Source organism: Mastigoproctus giganteus, chromosome 10 (assembly GCF_048544385.1).
Source record: "Mastigoproctus giganteus isolate SK-2022 chromosome 10, ASM4854438v1, whole genome shotgun sequence".
Taxonomy (NCBI): Eukaryota; Metazoa; Arthropoda; class Arachnida; order Uropygi; family Thelyphonidae; genus Mastigoproctus; species Mastigoproctus giganteus.
Genome location: NC_143584.1, coordinates 114,692,454 through 114,715,127, shown reverse-complemented (window position 1 = coordinate 114,715,127; position 22,674 = coordinate 114,692,454). Strand labels below are relative to the sequence as shown.

The 22,674-nt window shown below is 36.8% G+C and overlaps 1 protein-coding gene across 1 annotated transcript in view; it reads right to left on the bottom strand.

Annotated features, from left to right (window-relative positions):
* Nucleotides 1–22,674, bottom strand: part of LOC150079236 (protein brambleberry-like) — a 190,781-nt gene that overhangs the window by 158,395 nt on the left and 9,712 nt on the right. Inside the window, exons 2-3 of the mRNA XM_090382238.1 lie at nt 12,407–12,535; nt 5,142–5,327 (exon numbers count right to left, since the gene is read on the bottom strand). Coding sequence (XP_090238364.1) covers nt 5,142–5,327; nt 12,407–12,535 — 315 coding nt within the window. The remainder of the gene's footprint in view (nt 1–5,141; nt 5,328–12,406; nt 12,536–22,674) is intronic.

Below are 22,674 nucleotides of genomic sequence, written 5' to 3'. Positions count from 1 at the left end.
AAATCCCCCATTATAAGGCACTCTGATTTACTGGCCCACTATATTTCTCTGTACAGTTGTTTATTAAACTTATCAGATTCATTAGGCCTATAACACACTCCTACTCTCAATTTTGCTTTCCCTGTATTTATGTCACACCAAACTGACTCGACACTGCACTATCCAGCCATGTCGACTGGCTGTACTTCCTTGGATTTTTATGTGGTCCTTAACTAATAGCATAACCCTTCCCTTCTTATCCTGTCTATCCTTCCTGTACACATTGTACTCCCAAAATTCCATTTCTGCATTCCTTATATCTGTGTTACAACATGTCTGTGATATCCCAACAATATCTTCTAACAATAAATTATTTCTGATTAAAAAAAAAGTCTTTCTACATTATTTTCCTATTTTTAACCCTTGTATTCTTGTTGTTTTCTGATTAAATCAATACATGATTAGAGTTAATGTTTTGCATTCTATTTCTCAGTTCCTTTTAAGATTTTTTGGAAATAAAAGTTTCTAATACTAATAGCATAAATTTGAAAGTGTCTGCAATTCTGCCCAGACACGATAGGAAGGAATACATGATGAGAGCCTTGTCAATCAATTCGGCCCTGGAGGGAATGTGCAAGGCTTAGGGGTAGAATTTTTTTCAGCGTGGTCTGTGCTTGTTAACAGGAGAGACTGCTTCTACAGGGATGAGATACACTTAAATAGAAAGGGTGCAAGAATATTTGCTGATGCTATCGAGGCAGTGTTAGGTGGGTCGGAAAACTGATAGCTTGGGGGGGGGGGGATTCACAGACTAAAAGGTTAAAAGTAACCATAGGCAGAGGTTAAGGTGATTCTTGCACAACTTCTATTAGAATAAGTAGCGACCTGGAGCAAGGGGTGCTGGGGATTTCGGGGACTGATGGCAGTCATCGTGCAGCAGGTGGGTATATGGGATGTGTTAGGGTAACTAGGAATAGGAATATGTATGCTTGCATGTATACCAATGCTAGAAGTATAATAAATAAATTTGATGAATTTGAAGTGTTGGTCAAGAGATCAAAGGCGGATATTGTTGGGATACAGAGACGTGGTGTCACACAGATATAAGGAATGCAGAATTGGAATTTGGGGAGTACAATGTGTACAGAAAGGATAGACAGGATAGGAAGGGAGGAGGTGTTATGCTGTTAATTAAGAAAACCATAAAATCAAAAGAAGTGCATCCAGTTGATATAAATGAACAGTGCACTGTTGAGTCAGTTTGGTGTGACATAAGCACTGCAAAAGCAAAAATAAGAGTAGGAGTGTGTTATAGGCTTAATGACTCAAATGAGTACAATAAACAATTGTACAGAGAAATAGAGTGGGCTGGTAAATCAGAATGTCTTATAATGGGGGATTTTAACTTCCCAGATATTGACTGGAACTTGTGGGTTGGTCACTCACACACTAGTAAGACGTTTGTGGATTTATTGGATGACTGTTTTCTGCAGCAGCATGTTCGAGAGGCAACCAGAGAGGGTAATACTCTTGATCTGGTTATCAGCAGTGCTCATTCGTGCATTAAGAATTTGCAGATAAAGGAACCACTAGGTGGCAGTGATCACAGTTTACTGATGTGGGATTTACTTAAAGATATAATTACCATCAGGGGTAAAGGAAAGGGTTTTTGCTTCCGTAAAGGTGAGTACAGTGGTCTCAGACAGTTTTTAAATTCTGTACAGTGGGATCAACTGACGATGTTACCAACAGTAAATTCTAAGTGGGAAGCATTCAAGGAATTAATTGTGGGAGCTAATAAAAGTTTCATACCTATTAAGAAATATTGTTCAAGTTTAGGCCTAAATGGTTATCAAATGAACTAATGAGACTCGTGACAGAGAAGAAAAATGCATGGGATGCATATAAATTATCAAGTGACTCAGAAGCCTATGGCAGATATAAGCTAGTCTGTAATCAGATCACAAAGGAGGTTAGGAAGGCGAAGGCAGATTATGAGAAATCTTTGGCAAAAGATGCTAAGAAAAACAGCAAGGATTTCTTTACTTATATAAACTCTAAAAGGAAGGGGATGAATCTGATTGGTCCACTTGATATCGATGGTTCGACTGTTGATGATCCTGCTCAGATAGCAAACAAACTGAATGAGTATTTTGCATCTACATTCACACATGAGGAGTTATTAAGGTTTGAAAATGCCAGAAGGTTATCAAATTGTAGCAGGGTGCTTAATGATTTTGTAATAACTGAGAGCAAAGTGGAGGAGAAATTGGTGAAGTTAAACATAAGAAAGGCACCTGGGGTGGATGGGATCTATCCAGTTATATTAAAGAAGGTGGCAAAGCAACTAAGCAAACCCTTAGCCATAATTATGAGAGCATCCTTGGACTCAGGGGAGGTTCCAAGGACTGGAGATATGCAAATGTATCCCCAATTCACAAAGGGGGACTGAAGGGTGACATGAGTAATTACAGACCATTTAGTTTAACTTCTGTTCTGGGTAAAATAATGGAGTCACTTGTTAAAGATGCATTGCAGGATCATCTAGACAAAACTGCAGCAATAATTGAGACACAGCATGGGTTTGTTAAGGGAAAGTCTTGTCTGACAAATTTGATAGGATATTATGATGTGGTTACATAGGAACTGGATGCAAAAAATAATTTTGATATCATATATTTCTTTACTATATTACTTTTATATCCTGTGGATAATATTCCTCCTATTTTTGCTTATTACAATCACAGGTAATAGAATTAAAATTCAATCCGTAAATGTGATCACAATGACTGCCACTTTCTACATATTGTAGAGTGAATGGTATTTTGTTATAAAGTGTCCATTGTAAAGTTACTGATCATACAGTGATCCAATCGTAAAGCGGAGGTTCACTGTAGTGAGTGTTGTAAGGCATATAGAGCACGTACACGTGCAATGCATCCGTGGACTGACAAAAATTGAAAAGAAAATACGACACGTAAATATAGAGCTATGGGCATGAGTGACACATGACCCAATCAGTACCCCTACTGATTGCATCAAGCTACTTCTTTCGTCATTCTCCACCATATTTCATAAAAAGTTTTGACAGAAAAAAAAATTTATAATTCAACATGTCGAAGACTAATAGTGAGCATTGTAAGGCATATAGAGCACATATACATGCAATGCGACCACCAAAACCACCTCCATTGAATACAAAGGAGATATCTCGGCTATTTCAACAGCAGAAGAAATTACAGTGTGCAATGGAGTTGAACAAAGAAGCCAGAGAAGGTCCATCCACATCTTCAGAGCCTTACATCTCCCCAGAAATATTAGAAGTGAATTTAGGAGTTATCAAAGTTGAAACTGCAAATGAAAATGATGATGAGTCCTCAAATCCCATTTGTAAACGAAAAACGAATAAGCCAAACCTGACTGCCAGAAGTACTCCATCAAATTGTTCAACACATAATATACAGCCGGAGCAGCAACAGGATTTTAAGAAACACTGAAGCATCCACGCACAGTTTAAACGTACATTTCTGGATAATGATTTCGGTTCAGTCTGTTCCATGTGTGATCGACTTTGATTCAAGAACGATGTGAAGATTGCAGCAGCTCGAGATCATGCTCTTCTTCAAACAGCATTTCCAAATGAGGATGTAAATCAAATGTCAGCCTGTAACAGCTGTTGTGGCCCTCTCAAGAACAAGGTAATTCTGGCTCTATCAAAGTCATATGGTTTTAAATATCAAGTGATGCCACAGCACTTGACGAAACTAGATTTGGTAACGGAACATCTCATATCTCCAAGGCACCCATTCATGCATATTCATCTCCTGCACCATTCACACAGTCAATACAGGATCCTCGGTCGAGTGATAAATGTTCGCCTAAAGAAGTTTCACTTAACTTCTGCTATGTGTGCTCAGCACACACAATTTTTTTTATCATTTCTTTGGTTTGGTTTATTGGTTTGATAAGTGTCTTGTCTTGCCAATTACTTCAGCATCTTCGGCATTTACTATAAATGAGGCTTCTGTAACTTTTGCATATTACCCCTGTCACACTTTACATTAATTTCTGGGACATCGGAACATAGTTCCATTTTGTTTCAAAAAATTCAATAGGTTTAGCATGGCATTCTTTGTTTCAAAATGAAGCTTGAGGTTGGATGGTTTCATACCAGAATTTGAGCATTCCGAAACATATGACTCAAAAAAAGGTTTACTCTCATTACCAGTCCATGAAAATCCAAATTTCAAATAATTTATTGTATTTGCATATATATATATTTTTTGTAGCTGATACTTTTACAATACTAACAAATGGTTCAGGTGATTCATTAATTTGTTCCTCATACCTATCTGAAGATATAAACTTATTTCATACAATTATGAGTAGTACTTGCATTTCCATCACAATCTTCACCTTTATGCTTTAAAATTCCTGTTTCTAACCACTGATCTGTAATGGGATCATTTTTTCATCTTCAACAAAAGATGGGAAAAAAAAAAAAACACTGCCCGATTCAAGTTCACAATTATGTATACATTATATACCTCGCATAGTAAATGACCATCGACTTCTGGAAGTGACATTCTGATATATTGCTGAAAATAAGACTACAGTGCACATGGATACAGCAGCAATAATATCTGTGAAATCATGGGTTTGATGTGCTAGTTATATTTTCTTCTAATATACATTAAAATAAATACATAATGTATTTTGATCCATTTTCATTAAAATAAAAAATGTTCATCCCCATATCACCAAAAATCATATTGGGTACCACACTTTGAGGAAACATTGATATAATTCATTAGTGAACTGGTTAAAGAACTCACCAAGATTAGCTGCCACACTAGAATATTCAAATGGCTGAAAAACTTATCAGATCAGTTGCCACACCAGCTGACTTGTAGCACTCCATCCAAGTCATTGAAAAGCACTCATACATCCCATTCAATACCACAATTTTGTAATTAACAATCAGTTTATTTAAATCTAATTAATAATATAAACTTCAATATGCATCAAGACCTTTGATTATACATCTCAACAGATAAAAACCTCTATGGTAAGATTGTAGACAAACGTATATTCAAGAAAAGCATTGATGATGTGCAATATACTTTTAATAAACTATTTTATTTTTAATTTCTTTTAATTACCTCTAATTTTTTCATTGCATCTAACTGAAACTCAGCTGTTGACATAAGCCTGTTTACGGTCATCTCTGTTTTAGCAGTAAACTGCTGTTGGCGTGCAGCATAGCAAACTGACCTTGCTCTATTACTCACTATTAAATAGGCATTCCATGTATTTTGATCCATATCTCGGGTACACTCCCGTAAGCTCTAGGAGGGAAAAAAAGGCAGAAATAAATAAAGTAAAAAAATTAATAATGGGAAAAGGATATATAAATGGATATAGCAAATCCTCTTGATATGTAACTTACCTCCACTACTGATGATTATAAATGAACGGAAAAGGCAAAATGGACTGTACGTAAGTACAGTCCATTCCGGTTATTTGGGACACATCGGGACTAGTGCATTTTGGCCCGATTAAGCAGCTACCCCAATTATCTGAAGTTTCACGTAAATAGTTAAAAATATGTACTCCCCTTTACAATTGGTTCACTGTACAATCAAATCATGTTATGGCGAACTCACCATAGTAAAGTACCGTTCGCTATACGATGTGTAGTAAGCGCCGGTCATTGTGATCACGTTTGTGAATTGAATTTTAATTCTATTAAACAGTGATTCTAATTAGCGAAAATAGGAGGAATATTATCCACAGGCTATAAAAGCAAAGATATATTAAGCCTAAATTTACCCTTTATTATCTTACCAATTAAAAAATTAAATGATACGTGAAAATCGGAAGAATATACATGATAATCGGAATAATTAATATGTACTGTAATATGTACATACTAACTAGTTGACATTTCTGTTCACTGACATTTGTGGGTGAGGGTTAAAATTTAAAACAGTAAAAAGATAAGCAATCAATAACAAAGAACACGGCACACGCAAATTGCAAGTAACACAAGTGAGAACGGAGTAACAAGTTACAAAGCTTTAAAAATAGGAATGAAGAGAAGATCTGAAAATTAATTTTTTTTTATATGATTGAAGATTTCATGGAAGTGTAAACACATTTCACCACATAATAACCCACAGAATTCCAGTTGTCGGTATTATCACAAATTCAGTAAGATCGAGTTTACTGTCCATTTATGATAGATTTCACTAACAGAAAAGCCCAATAAACAGGTGACTGCTAATTGTTTTTGTTTTATGGTTGTGACCTCCAGAATTTCAACCGAACCACTTGGTACCATCAGAGACAATCGTAGGGTAATCTCCAGTGCTGCGGTCTCCTGCCCCAATTAAGCGAAGTAAACCCTGGCTATTTTCTCCATTGGTTTCCATTTTTTTAAGATTTGCCCCAAATAAACGGCTTCCCCTGACAGTGGATTCTGGTTATTTGGGTGGCCCAAATAACCGGAATCCACTGTATATTTAAAACATCAGAATTGCCTTGTTAAGAAGTGCACCTTTCTAAGTATTGTTGATTAATAGAAAAAATCAGTTATAGTTAACAAAAAAAAAAAAAAAAAAAAAACCAATCAAAACACGATTCCACTATGAAGTGACATTTAATCTAAAATGGCTCTTTAAGTGCTTCTACATCAATATGGTAAAAAGATGTAGAATAAATACTGGAAAAAAAAACACATTCCTAAGGAGGACCAAACCACAATGGTTGAAAAAAATTATAACAATAAAAAGAAACATTTCTCTCTTTCTTTCTGATATCTTAGCTTTCTTGCTCACATGATATAGGAGTATAGGAAGAAGGCAATTATACCAAAAAGATACATTAGCTTAAATGCCCTCAGTAGAATGGTGTTAATTTTTTTTTTCCAATGAACTGTAACTTCATCCATTATTCAAAAACCATTGCAAAAAGGTACACTTCTTAACAAGGTGATGTTTTAAAATTTACTTACTATTTTTAACTAGTATCTTTTCAATTGTTTTATAATCAACAGTAATGGAGGTTATGTAGTGTATAAAGAGGCTTTGATAAATACTAATTAATTAGCAATAATTTTTCATGTAACTAGCTATAATTACACTATAATTACACTTGCTATAATTACACTGGCTAACTTGATTTTTACCTCCATTAAATACATACACAGTATCAGCTGTTTGCAGTTAATTTTTCATGTAACTAGCTATTGCTATAATTACACTGGCAATAATTTTTCATGTAACTAGCTATTGCTATAATTACACTGGCTAACTTGATTTTTACCTCCATTAAATACATACAGTATCAGCTGTTTGCAGTTAATTTTTATGCATAGATTTCAAAAATAATTCTTAAAATTTCACATCATGTCAATTTCTATATGTACAGGTTTTTGTGTTCACCCATAATATGTATATCTTACTACAATTTAGGGAAGTAGATATAACACTGAGCTGTTATATTACCTGCAATAATAAAAGTGGTTGCATGTGCTTGTAGATGGTAGATAGCAGTAAGTTTGGGAAGAGTTAACTGTTCAACCTAGTCTGTCTGCCTCCCACCTCTCTCTTTCAGTAATGGAAAGATGATTGTAATGACTATCATCATACCCACAGCAACTTATGGATCAGAGACATGGAGAATAAATAAGAAAGAAAGGCAAAAAATAATGGCATTCGAAATGAGATGTCTAAAAAAAATGAATAAAACAAATTGGAGTGAACATAAAACTAATGAACAAGTCAGAAAAGATCTAAATTTTGAATGCAGTATAATAGAGCAGATCTACAAAAAACAACTTCAGTGGTTTGGACATGTGAACCGCATGAAACAACACAGGCTGCTTAATGTAGTACTGACAGGAAGAATTGGAGATAAGAGACCACCAGGAAGACCCAAAAGAGAACGGCTACAATGCCTAAATGAAAACACAGGATTTCAGAATTATCAACAAACGATAAAAGATTCAAGAGGCAGAAAACAAAGGAGGTCGATATCTAAATAGGGACTCAACCCGTGCCAAACGAAAGAGTAGAATGATGAATGATGATTGTAGTGTGACTACATGTACAGTTTATCAGCATACCTATTGCATATTTGTTTGATTCTTGTGTTTTGCTTAGCACTGTATTATTAAACTGTTTAAGCAAAAGCAAAGGAAATGTCTGAATCACCCTGACAATTTCTGCTATGCACATAGAAAGTTTACAAATAAACTTCAGAGGAAAAATCTATAGTATTACTAAGTTTGCATATTCTTTGTACTTTGGATGCACGACTGGTGATCAGGACAAAACTTCAACTCATCATGTACATGCTATATTATCCGTACCACAAATCTGAGGATGTGGCTAACTGGGAAAATTAAAAGTATGCCTTTTGCTGTTCCTATGGTGTGGCAAGTACTGTGCAACCACTTTGATGACTGATATTTCTGCATGACAAAAATAGCTGTGATGTCCAGAAAAGCAAGCACAGCACCAAATAGTATATCTCAGTTACTACTATTTGAAAAATTATACCACTTTTCACTTTACACAATGCAAATTTCCAGTTAACGCGATTTTTTTTGTTTTTATGCAATAACTGAAAAAGATTTGAATCGCGCATTAAGCTTACTGCGCGTCGGATGGGCAATAAACAAACGTTGTCTATTCCATCAACCATCGGAAGACACGTTACTTGTTTGTTTGTTATTTGGTTTTTAGGAGCATTAGCAACTAAGGCTATATTGCTCAGGAGATATGCGGTGGTCATTCCCTGACCTTTCTGCATCCTCCATATTTAGTGGTCACGGGCTTGAACCCCGGTCTAATCAAGAAGCGTGTGCTACGCACTGCTGCTCCTGCCCACCTGGCTACAGAGGTGCCTACTTATTTGTCTCACGCTAATAAAGTCAATGCAGACTTGCATTTAAAAATTCTAATTTTTAAATGAGCCAGATGAAAATGTTACTGCGAAGGAGATAACGGTAAAAGAACCAAATGAAATCTTTTGTATCGCCAGGGGGCCAAGAGAAGATTGTTGTCAGCTATCGGAAATTGATTGATGAAAAGAGAAAGTCAACACTGTTCAAATATTTCCGCAACAGTCATTTCTTCATTGTGTATTTTATGTTAGAGCTTCCCAAACTTTCATGGCACCCTTAGTGTCTCAGTAATTTTTTCACGGTGCACCCAGACCAAAAGAAATACCTAACAGTTCCGTTTAGTAGTTAGGTCCAAACAACTTAAGAAATGTTCAAACTGTGAAGTACATCGAGCTAGTAGTTCACGCGGTGTCCGACTGATGTCAAGTATCACTGTATTTCCCTCGAAAATTTAAAATATTCTGCAGCACACAGTTTGGGAACCGTTGTTTTAAGAAAAACATTTAATTCCATAATTATTTTCATTATCTTTTACATTGTATATACAGTTAAAAAGTTATTTAAAAGGTATTTTTAAAATTCTTTATGGACATTCCAGAAGGTAAAGGACCAATTATAATTTTTCCTATTGATTATTATATTCAATTAACGCGCTTCCGTTTTGCACAATGCGCTCGCGGGACAAATTAATCGCATTAATCGAGGCCAGCCTATATATATATTTCAATCGAGATGTGAGAGAGACAGACAATTTTGGTATTTTTGGAACCAATTGATCAATTTCCTTTAGAATCTGCAACTTTTTCTCAGGAGGCATGATTTTTTTTTTTTTTTTTTTTTGTCAGTTTGTTTTATGTATCTTACAGGGAGAAGATACATAAAAATTAAAGACTTGGCAAATTATTGAACAATTATAAAAATCAATTAATATGCCTAAAATGAAGTATAACCAAGTTTTCTCAAAAACCATTTACAAATTTATATAAAGCAAGGTAATATACAGGAAAATGATGATGAATTTATGCAGAATGATACTGTTGTATTCCTTTAATGCTATTCTAAGCCTGTAAAAAAGTTTCTTTTTTACACAGTTTTAGTTCTCTAATAATTAAGTTACTTTCAATTACACACTATGTGGCAACAAAATTTTTCTCAATTAGAAAAATTAGAAAATCTTTGCATATATCAACATGCTAAAAATTATCTTAAAATTTATCACATCAGATTTGTGAGTTACAGACTCAAAATAAACCACAAAATTTATGATTAGCAACCAATTTTCATAAATCAGATAGTATTTGGGACTAAAAAACAAATGATTACTAAGATTTGCATCAAACTGATATGTCTTAAAAGGACAGTAAAAAAGTTAGATCTCTATCCCTAACATATTCATGAATTTAAAGAAGTTGATAAAGAAAACAATCGTAATCTTTATCAAACAGACGATATGCACGCATTTTGCATATCTTTGATTTTCAAATATCTGCAAAAGATTTTCAACATTTATAATAATTTTTTTTTATAATTTCTTATTATCATTATAGTTATTATAATTATCTGATTGCATAATCTGACAGTAAAAGAATAAATAAATTTAAATTACTCATATTTGGATTGTGCAAATTTTGAATTATCCTGTGTACTATTCCTAATTTTATCAAAAAATTTTGAACTGCCCTATATAATTTCCCAAGTTTACAATGAATTAATTGCATGGCAAAAATGTTAAATGGTACTACAAGTGCTGTGCTGTAATGCACATAGGTAGCCATTCTTAATTACTCAATATACAAATAGTGTAGAAATAAAGGCCTATGAAATTAACTGCTCTATTCTGTCAGTAAAATGGCTGAACTCTGGGCTATTAGCAGCAATGCTTCATAAATTATTCTGTCACTCAGGACGGGATTGGAATTGTTGATCACTACAAAGATTCAGGTGTGACATAAAACGTGACCTTCATCCATTGGCTTATATAAATAACACTGTGCAAAAAGCTTTTCAGCTTCTTGATCTCATTAAATTCACTACTTGGCTTTTAATAGTGATACTACTATTGTGATTCTTTTTAAGCAACCAATTTTACTTGTCCTTGACTATTGTACAATCATTTGGTCTTCTCAGAAATATCTTTTGGACCTAGTCAAACATATTCAAATGAATGCAGGGGATCGCTGTCCAAAAGTTTTTTAACGTATGCAACTTCCTTCCACCTCAATTATAGCTGTTTTCATGCGAAAGTCAGGCAGCTTCATTCTTGCTATTGCAGCTGGCTTTGCCTTCACACATCACAGCTATATTGCGCTGCAATTTTTTGCAGCCCACTGCAATCAACAGTACAACAAACTGAAGTGTCATTCTAACAACATACAGTATTCCTTGACCTTCAAACTCTGGTGATCTCTTTTTAAACAAATCAAAACCATCAACAAAGATGACGACTCCCCCCTCACGGCCACGATACCCTTAAAAGTCCCAGAAAGGGAGAGGATCCACCCACAATCCCCTTCCCCAAAAAGGTGCTGCCCCATAATGGATCAATTCAAAATTTGAAACAAAAAAAAAAAAAAAAAAAAAAATGATTTCTAAATGCAGCTCCAACTAGAGCATTTTATACACTTGATATCTCATCCTAATCTAATCTAATCCACACATCCCAGAAGGTATATTTGAGGGCTATGATACATCTCTCTAACTAGTGACATCAACAGAGCACAGTGGCAAATTATTATGTTTGAGTTGACCAGGCCTGATTTCATGTGACTGCTCATGTCAACTAATTTTAAACTTCTCTAACCTATGCAGTCATGTCAGAATACACACAAAATATTTTTTATTTGTAAAAATGAACAATAACATTTTTATTCTCAACCTGTAGACAATTTCATTGTACAATGTTCTGTGACACCTCCTGCATACTATTTTTATGTCTTTATATATTTCCAAATATCCCAATTTTTTTATTTTTTTTATAATTTTATGAGTTAATTTTTAACATGTGAAGACAGTTCACCCACTGACTTGAAGGCTGACCACTAATGTAGATTATCAGATTAAGAAACAACCAATATCAATTCAATATTCCTTATGCATTTTTTTTTTCATTTATAAGATAAACAGTTTTTATGATTACCAAGAACATAATTTAAAAATGAAGGAATATCTGAAGTTTTTTGAATTTAATAGCAATGAACAGAAAAAAAATATATAATAATAATAACTGAATAATAATTATATTCAAGACATTTGAGTGGGTCATTTTTTACATTCAAATATAGCTGTAGAGGCAGACACTCAGATATAAAATTTCACCAAAAAAACCTACAGTATTCAGCATTTACAAGGGTATCACTATATTCCTCATAGGACACAGTATAAAGTAAAATAAATATTTCATTAATGCACTATGATAAAAGATATCAACGTTAAACAACTGATATCTTTTGTGATACCTCTGAAAATAATTATGTTTATTTTACAGTAAGAAAAATATGCACATCCAGAAACACATACCATACTGTCTGAGCAAGAATATGTTTGTCTGCCCTCCACAAATGACTGACAATTCAAAAGCCTAACACTGAGTTTCCCAATTTCTTCCTCTGTCATTTTGGTACAGGAGGTTCTTAACATCATAATAACCTATTACAAAATATATCAAAATATTATAACAAGAGAAAAAATTATAATTTATATTTATAATGTGTCCTCTATGTAAAACAATATAAAATGCATCTCAAGGAAAATATTATACAACGCCAAGGCCCAATTTTTTTTATAACAACATATTTAACTGGATTAATGAAGGTTCTGAGGATGTACAGTATAGCAGCATAACTTGATACTGTATATCTCGAACATGATAGCTAAGGTATAATGTAAAACTATATAGCAGAATGTGTTACTGCATTAGCTTAGTATAGTATTTTATAGTGAAGTACTGTATATTATAGTAAATTAATAAATTACTATAATAAATTAATTAATGAATTTTTCTAGCAGGGATAAGGAGTGATTATTCCCTTGTATAAGGCAATGGTCAGGCCACACCTTGAGTACGGTATACAGGTCTGGAGGCCTCATTTCAAGAAGGATGTAGAGCTGCTGAAACGAGTACAGAGAAGGGCAACAAGATTAGTGAATGGAACAAAGGGTTGCTCTTACGAAGAAAGGCTTAAGTTTTGCAAATTACAGTGTCTGGAGACTAGGCACCGGGGAGTTGATCTGCTAGAGGGGTGTAAAGCCTTGAATAGTTTGAGCATGCTCAATGCTGATGGGATTCTGCCTCTTGCTCAGAATAATCACCTGAGAGGGCATAAATTCAAATTGAGGAAAGACAGATGTAGGATAGATGTGCGGAAATTTGCCTTTAGCCTGCGGGTAGTTGGTTGGTGGAACAGACTTCCATCCCTTGTTGTGGAAGTTGATAGCCTAAATAAATTTAAGGCTCAGCTGGACAGGTATTTCGAATGAACGGAGGGGTGAAGTGGAAGTTTTTTATTTTTTTTTCTTATTTGGCTGATGCTGCATAAGCTTGCTTTCTTGCATCATATGCCACTACTAATGCTAATAAACGTTTGGACAAAATGGTGGCTCCCTTGACATAGACAGCTGCTGTACTTTTTCGTGTATATCAAGTTGATGTTCATCAATTTCTTTATCTTCATCAGCATGTTCAGAAAAACAGTCGGGTAGTTCAATAATAGGTAGTACTTCACCATGATGCATTGGACAAATTGCAGATGATTTATTTGGGTACATCTAGGGCTCACAATACCAGTCAAAATCTTAAGACCGGTATTTCAGTATTTTAAATTTATGAAACCGGGATACCGGTATTCTAAAAAAAAAAACATTTATCGCAATAAATTTTGATGACAATCAGGTGCAAAAAAATAAGGGAAAAACAAGTAATTACTTGAATTTATTTTTTAAAATTTGATAAAATTATTTTTATCAAAAATAAAAAATATTTCCTTTTTAACTTTTTATGGCACTATATTCGTATTAACGAAATAAAGATACTGACTGTCAAGCTTGGTGAGGAAACCAAATCTAAGTTGTGTGTGGGGGGGGGGGTATTTATTTATTTATTAATTCATTTTTATTTCCCTGTACCTTCGTATCGCCATCAGTAGCCAATTTTATGATTTTTGTATAGCAGCTTCCCTCAAGCCCCACAAGTTACCTGACTACGTTAAAAAATGAGAATTTCCAGGAGCTGAGGGATATCCCCAACCATAAATATATATACACACAAGTATATACACGGTGTCTCAAAAATATTGGTACAAACATTTAGGGGAGGTAGGTAACATCCAAAGGAATGTGAATCGCATAGGAACCCATAACCGGAAACGTCACCGTAAGTCGGTACACGCCGCTGTTCATCGGTTCATGAGAGGAGAGGGAAAATTTCTGGTTTACTCATTCAAGCAATAGTCTCTGCACGAAAAGCATGCATCGATATACGAACTGTGAGCTGGCAGACATGCACCTAGTGTATGGATTAGCAGAGGGCAATGGACGAGCCGCTGAACGAATTTATGGAGAACGCTTCCTAGACAGACTTGTACCGGACCACCGGTACAAGCATGTGTTTGCATGTGTGCATCAAAATTTGTGTGATTATGGGTCATTTAGAGGTAACAGGAGTAGTGCGGGCAGACCGCGTTCGACACAAACTCCATCCATGGAAGAAAGTGTGTTGAATGCCGTCCAAAATAATCCTACTACCAGTACATGTGACGTTGCCTCTGCCTTAGGAGTGTCTTGTTGCAGTGTAGAGTGTCTGGCATGACTATTCCTTACACCCTTTTCATCTCCAAAGGGTTCAGTTACCGCTTCCCCAAGATCATCCTGCACGTGTGGTTTTTGCGCAGTGGTTTCTCCAAGAAAGTGTTCAAGACGTGAATTTTCCAGCCTATGTTTTGGTCACGGATGAGGCTTATTTCACTCGGGAAGACTTATTCAATCAGCACAATGCTCATGTGTGGGCTCACGACAACCTACATGCGCCCCCATGTGGCACAACATCGCTTCACAATAAATGTGTGGGCAGGTATGGTCAGCCCATACCTGTTACCGTTCCGCATGAACTCCGCTAAATATCGGATCTTTCTTGAACAAGTTCTACCAGGGTTACTTGACAATGTTCCAGCAAATGTAAGATGCAACATTTGGTCTCAACATGACGGGGCACTTGCCGATTATGGAAGGTGTGTTCATGACCATTTGAACAGGCGTTCTGGGTGTTGATGGATTGGCCATGGTGGACCCGTTGCCAGGCCCCCACACTCATCTGATTTATCGAGCCTTGATTTCTTTCTGTGGGGGGCCCTCAAATCTATTGTGTATGAATCGACTGTGGAGACAGAAATGGATCTCATGGCGAGACTTGTCTGCGCTGCGGCTACTGTCAAAGCTCCAGGTGTGTTCGACCATGTTCACCAATCCATGCTGCATCGGTGTCACGCATGCATCGCGTCTCATGGTGGAACCTTCGAGCATCTGTTGTAACATCATGAAATGCATCCATCTCATACTCCATTGTTAATATTATGTCAAATAAATGTTTGCCACTAATTACTGTCTTGTGTCATTTCTGCTTCTTGTGCCTCTGCTACTACTACTTTCCTGTGACGTTTCCAGTTATGGGTTTCTATGCGTTTCACATTCCTTTAGATGTTACCTACTTCCCTTAACCGTTTGTACCAATAGCATTAGCATAGGCATATGATGCAAGAAAGCAAGCTTGTGCAGCATCAGCCAAAAAAAAAAAAAAAAAAACACTTCAATTTCACCCCTCTGTTCGTTCGAAATACCTGTCCAGCTGAGCCTTAAATTTATTTAGGCTATCAACTTCCACAACAAGGGATGGAAGTCTGTTCCACCAACCAACTACCCGCTGGCTAATGGCAAATTTCCGCACATCTATCCTACATCTGTGTTTCCTCAATCTGAATTTTTGCCCTCTCAGGTGATTATTCTAAGCAAGAGGAAGAATCCCGTCGGCATTGAGCATGCTCAAACTATTCAAGGCTTTATACACCTCAATCAGATCACCTCGCAGGTACTAGTCTCCAGACCCTGTAATTTGCAAAACTTAAGCCTTTCTTCGTAAGAGCAACCCTCTGTTCCATTCACTAATCTTGTTGCCCTTATCTATACTCATTCCAGCAGCTCTATATCCTTCTTGATATGAGGACTCCAGACCTGTATACAGTACTCAAGGTGTGGCCTGACCATTGCTTTCAGAATAATCATCTCCTTATCCCTGCTAGAAAAATTCCTGTATATCATTGACAAGACACCATGAGCTACTCTTGCAGCCCATTTGCACTGCTCAGGGAACTTCATATCTGCCTGCACAATTACCCCCAGGTCCTTTTCATTCTCTACCACTGTCAGTGTAGTACCACAGAGTTGATATGTTGCTCTGGGGTTGCTGTTTCCCATATGTAGTACTTTACATTTGTCAATGTTAAACTTCATTTGCCACCTCTCAGCCCATCTGCTCAACCTTTCCAGATCCTGTTGCAGCAGCATAGCGTCAGTAGTGTCCTTAACAACCCTGCCAACCTTAGTATCGTCTGCAAACTTGGACATTAAGCTTGATATACCATCATCAATATCATTTATAAATACAGAAAACAATAATGGACACAACACCGAACCCTGAGAGATTCCACTAATAACATTAGTCCATGATGAGCAGTGTCCATTGATTACCACTCTGTCTTCTCCCCCTCAACCATCCCTTTATCCATAGCAGCAATTTGCCTCCAATGCCACACTGCTCCAATTTGTGCAGCAGTCTTCGAGTGCAACAGTATCAAAAGCCTTTCTAAGATCCAAATATATAATATCAAAGTTATTCCCTGCATTCAGTTCTTTTGTGACTGCATCATACTATCCAATCAAATTGGTCAGGCAAGACTTTCCCTTAACAAAACCATGCTGTGTCCGAGCTATAACTGAAGTCTTGTCTAGATGATCCCGCAGTGCTTCTTTAACCAGTGCCTCCATTAATTTTCCGGGAACAGAAGTTAAACTAACAGGTCTATAATTACTTGTGTCGCCATTTGATCCTCCTTTGTGAATTGCGGTCACATTTGCACATCTCCAGTCTATGGGTACCTCTGAGTCCAAAGAAGCTCTCATAATTATAGCTAAGAGTTTGCCTGCTTCCTTTGCTGCCTCCTTTAATATAGATCCCATCCACCCCAGGTGCCTTTTTTATGTTTATCCTCAACAATTTCTTCTCCACTTTCCTCTCAGTTATTACAAAATCATCTAGCTCACTGCCAGAGTTTACTTCACCTCTGGCACTCCCATTCCTGATTAACTCCTCATGTGTGAATGTAGATGCAAAATACTCGTTTAGTTTGTTAGCCACCTGAGCAGGATCCTCAACTGTTGAACCATCAATATCCATTGGACCAATCTAATTTATCCCTTTCCTTCTAGAATTTACATAGGTAAAGAACTCTTTGCTGTTTTTCTTTGCATCCTTTGCCAAGGATTTCTCATAATCTGTCTTTTCCTGCCTAATCTCCTTTGTGACTTGGTTACAGACCAGCTTATATCTATCATAGGCTTCCATGTTACCCATTAATTTATATGTATCCCATGCATTTTTCTTCTCTGCCATATGTCTCATTAGTTCATCTGACATCCATTTAAGCCTAAACCTTGAACAATATTTCTTAGTTGGTATGTAATGCTTAGTAGCTTCCAAGATAAGTTCTTTGAATGCTTCCCATTTTGAATTTGCTATTGGTAACATCATCAGTTGGTCCCACTGTATAGAATTTAAATACTGACTCAGACCATCGTAGTCACCTTTATGAAAGCAAAAACGCTTCCCTTTACCCCTGATGGTAGTTACCTCTTTGAGTAAATCCCACTTCAGCACAATGTGATCACTGCCACCTAGTGGTTCCTTTATCTGCAGATTCTTAATGCATGAAGAATCACTACTGATAATCAGATCAAGAGTATTATTCCCTCTTGTTGCCTCCCGAACATGCTGATGTAGAAAACAATCATCCAATAAATCCACAAAAGCCTTGCTAGTGTGTGAGTGACCAACCCACAAATTCCAGTCAATATCTGGGAAATTAAAATCCCCCATTATAAGCCTCTCTGATTTACTGGCCCACTATTTCCCTGTACAGTTTCTTATTATACTCATCAGAGTCATTAGGCCTATAGCACACTCCTACTCTCAATTTTGATCTCCCAATGCTTATGTCACACCAAACTGACTCGACATTGCACTATCCAGCGATGTCGACCGGCTTCACTTCCTTGGATTTTATGTGTTTCTTAACTAATAGCATAACCCCCTCCTCCCTTCCTATCCTTTCCGTACGCATTGTACTCCCCAAATTCCAGTTCTGCATTCCTTATGTCTGTGTGACACCACGTCTCTGATATCCCAACAATATCTGCCTTTGATGTTTTGAGCAATACCTCAAATTCATCAAATTTATTTACCAAACTCCTAGCATTGGTGTACATGCAAGTATACATGCACCTGTTCCTATTCTTAGCTACCCTAACACAATCCATGTGTTTACTTGTGCCGCAATGACTCCCAGCAGTCTCTGAAATATCCTGCATATTGTTTTCCAGGCTACTGCTCATTCCAATAGAAGCAGTTCAAGAATCACTTTCACCTCTGCCAGTGGCTACTGTTAATCTATTAGTCCTTGTATCCCCCCCCCAGCTAGCAGTTTTCCGACCCACCTAACACTGCCTCGATAGCATCAGCAAATATCCTTGCACCCTTTCTATTTAAGTGTATCCCATCCCTGTAGAAGCAGTCTCTCCTGTTAACAAGTACAGACCAGTCTGAAAAATTTTTGAGACGCGCTGTATATTGTATATCATATACATATTATATGTGAGCTGTCAGTTTCTCAAGAACAATGACACAAATATAGAACAAGTCATTTATCATACAAAACTACTTAACAATACATAATTGGTGTTCATTTACATCTAATCTATTAATATTTCTCATTTAATCTGTTAATACATGCTATCATTTCCATAAAATTTCTCTCAATTAACAATCTTCAAACACTAAACTAATTCAATCTTATTCACTTCCTCATATTTCTCTTAATCGGCAATATCAATTCTCTTCACAACAGCAATCCATAAGTCGCTAACTTAATGCTAACAATTCCATGTAATCTCTCTTAATTTTGCAATAATCGATTTTCTTTACAAAATCAACCAATAAACAAACTCAATACCGAACATTTCCTTATTTCTCGTGTTTCTTCAACTTCAACCTAACTCTTTTAATCACCCACTTTAAGTCCCATTTCCAATACAACACAGTTCAGAGGACTTACCTTCCTTCTCTTTCACGGTGGGATTCCTTTGTGCGGATTCCTTCCATGGAGTGCGGTGATGTCTCTTTCTCTATTTTCAGTTGAACTCTGCATCTCGGCAGTATAACTCTTCCAGTACTGTCTTATTTCGGGATTTCGAGAACAGTTCTCTGCTAATACTGAAGGAAATTACCACAGCTGTAGTAGAAGCCAAGGCACTATCTGACTGGCTTTTATTCAACTTCCGGATTAACTTCTAGCAGAGGAACATGCCCGGCGGAACCCTTCACTGTATAGCTGGACCCGAACTGAATCCAGAACTACCACTGGAAGTCTGCAACCTCTTTGAACAACAACCACAAATCCCTCTTTTGGTGCAAGCCCCTTATTTATTTCCTTTTCATTTATTTATTTATTGAATTGATTGCAAGTTAACAATTGCCCCTTGTACTACTTTTTTTATATGCAAGCTTATGTGCAAACCCCAGAAGGGTTTGCATGCATTTACATATCTCCCCCTATCTAATTTAAACCTGAGCCAATCACTGTGTTATTATTTAAACTCACTCTTCTTGCTTTAGTGGGAAAAGCAGAATATTTTTCCCAGACAACGAAGTGCTTTCATCTTTTACCTCAAAATCGCCTGTTCACAATACCTTTGAACTGCTCCATACCGACACCCTCTCCCAAAATGCACTGTGTCGCATCCTCAAGTAGCGGTGTAGAGGGATTAAAATATCGTTCAGAAGCTTTCAATTTTAACCCTTCCGCACGTGCTATACCACTGTTCACCATATTCCTTAATTGCTCTATCCAAGCCTACTACCACTAATGGAAATATTTCTGTAATGATGTTTTCATTATTCCTTAAGTGCTTTACTTCCACACACATGCACTCTACTTACTAACAGAAATATATTTGTAAGATTTTGTCTTGCAGTTTCATGATGTTTTCAGGTTTCTGTTGCATTTGTACTGTATAACAATCACTGATTTGCAAATTCAGCAGTATTAAGGATTTATTGTTGTCGATTTTATAACTTTTATGTGAATAAATCATGGATAATTATTTTTTAAATTAGTACTGAAAAACCAGTATTTTTGTATCAATACCAGGATTTGAATAACAGGATCCCAGTATTGTAAGCCCTAGGTACATCACTGTCCACTTTTTCTTCATTGTCATCCCTTTTCTAATAGGAGACACCATATAGAAGTAAGTCTGTGACGTGATTTGTTGGCTTCCTCCATATGTCTGCCAGGGTATGTCTGCCAGGGGCAAAGGTTGATGACGTTGTAGAGCGAATATCATCTTTTAAGGGCACAAAAGATGATATAGTTGTACACGTTGGCACTAATAATATTAAGAGTAGGAGACCGGCAGAATTACTTAACAAGTACAGGTCACTGTTGAACAAAAGCCGAGAATTAGGGTTGAATTTGAAAGTGTCTGCAATTCTGCCCAGACACGATAGGAGGGAGTATATGATGAGAGCCTTGTCGATCAATTCGGCCCTGGAAAGATAGTGCAAGGCTCAAGGGGTAGAATTTTTTTCAGCCTGGACTGTACTTGTTAACAGGAGAGATTGCTTCTACAGGGATGGGATACACTTAAATAGAAAGGGTGCAAGAATATTTGCTGATGCTATCGAGGCAGTGTTAGGTGGGTCGGAAAACTGCTAGCTTGGGGGGAGACAAAGACCAATAGATTGACAGTAGCCACTGGCAGAGGTGAAAGAGATTCTTGCACTGCTTCTATTAGAATGAGCAGAAGCCTGAAAAACAAGATGCATGGTATTTCAGAGACTGCTGGGAGCCATTGCGGCACAAGTAAACACATGGGTTGTATTAGGGTAGCTAAGAATAGAAACAGGTGCAGGTATACTTGCGTGTACACCAATGCTAGGAGTTTAGTAAATAAATTTGATGAATTTGAGGTATTGCTCAAAACATCGAAGGCAGATATTGTTGGGATATCAGAGACGTGGTGTCACACAGATATAAGGGATGCAGAACTGCAATTTGGGGAGTACAACGTCTACAGAAAGGATAGACAGGATAGGAAGGGGGGAGGTGTTATGCTATTAGTTAAGAAACACATAAAAACCAAGGAAGTGAAGCCAGTCGACATCGCTGGACAGTGCAGTGTGGAGTCAGTTTGGTGTGACATAAACATTGGGAGATCAAAATTGAGAGTAGGAGTGTGCTATAGGACTAATGACTCTGATGAGTATAATAAGGAACTGTACAGGGAAATAGAGTGGGCCAGTAAATCAGTGTCTTATAATGGGAGATTTTAATTTCCCAGATATTGACTGGATTTTGGGGGCTGGTTACTCACACACTAGCAGGGCTTTTGTGGATTTATTGGATGATTGTTTTCTACATCAGCATGTTCGGGAGGCAACTAGAGGGAGTAATACTCTTGATTTGATTATCAGCAGTGATTCTTCATACATTAAGAATCTGCAGATAAATGAACCACTAGGTGGCAGTAATCACAGTGTGCTGAAGTGGGATTTACTCAAAGAGGTAACTACCATTAGGGGTAAAGGGAAGGGTTATTGCTTCCGTAAAGGCGACTACGATGGACTGAGACAGTATTTAAATTCTATACAGTGGGACCAACTGATGATGTTACCAACAGCAAATTCAAAATGGGAAGCATTCAAAGAACTTATCTTGGAAGCTACTAGGCTTTACATACCAACTAAGAAATATTGTTCAAGGTTTAGGCCAAAATGGATGTCAGATGAACTAATGAGGCATATGGCAGAGAAGAAAAATGCATGGGATACATACAAATTAACACATGACACAGAAGCCTATGATAGATACAAGTTGATATGCAACCAAGTTACAAAGGAGGTTAGGCAGGCGAAGGCAGATTACGAGAAATCCTTGGCAAGGGATGCAAAGAAAAACAGCAAAGAGTTCTTTACTTATGTAAACTCTAGAAGGAAGGGGATGAATCAGATTGGTCCACTTGATATTGATGGGTCAAGTGTTGATGATCCTGCTCAGGTAGCTAACAAACTAAATGAATATTTTGCATCGACATTCACACATGAGGAGTTATTCAGCGAGGGGAATGCCAGAGGTGTATTCAACTCTAGCAGTAAGCTACAGAATCTTGAAATAACTGGGAGTAAAGTGGAGGAGAAACTGTTGAAGATAAACACAAGAAAGGCACCCGGGGTGGATGGGATCTATCCAGTTATATTAAAGGAGGCAGCAAAGGAAGTAAGCAAACCCTTAGCCATAATTATGAGAGCTTCCTTGGACTCAGGGGAGGTACCCATAGACTGGAAATGTGCAAATGTGACCCCAATTCACAAAGGAGGATCAAAGGCTGACACAAGTAATTATAGACCTGTGAGCTTAACTTCTGTTCCAGGAAAATGAATGGAGGCACTGGTTAAAGAAGCACTG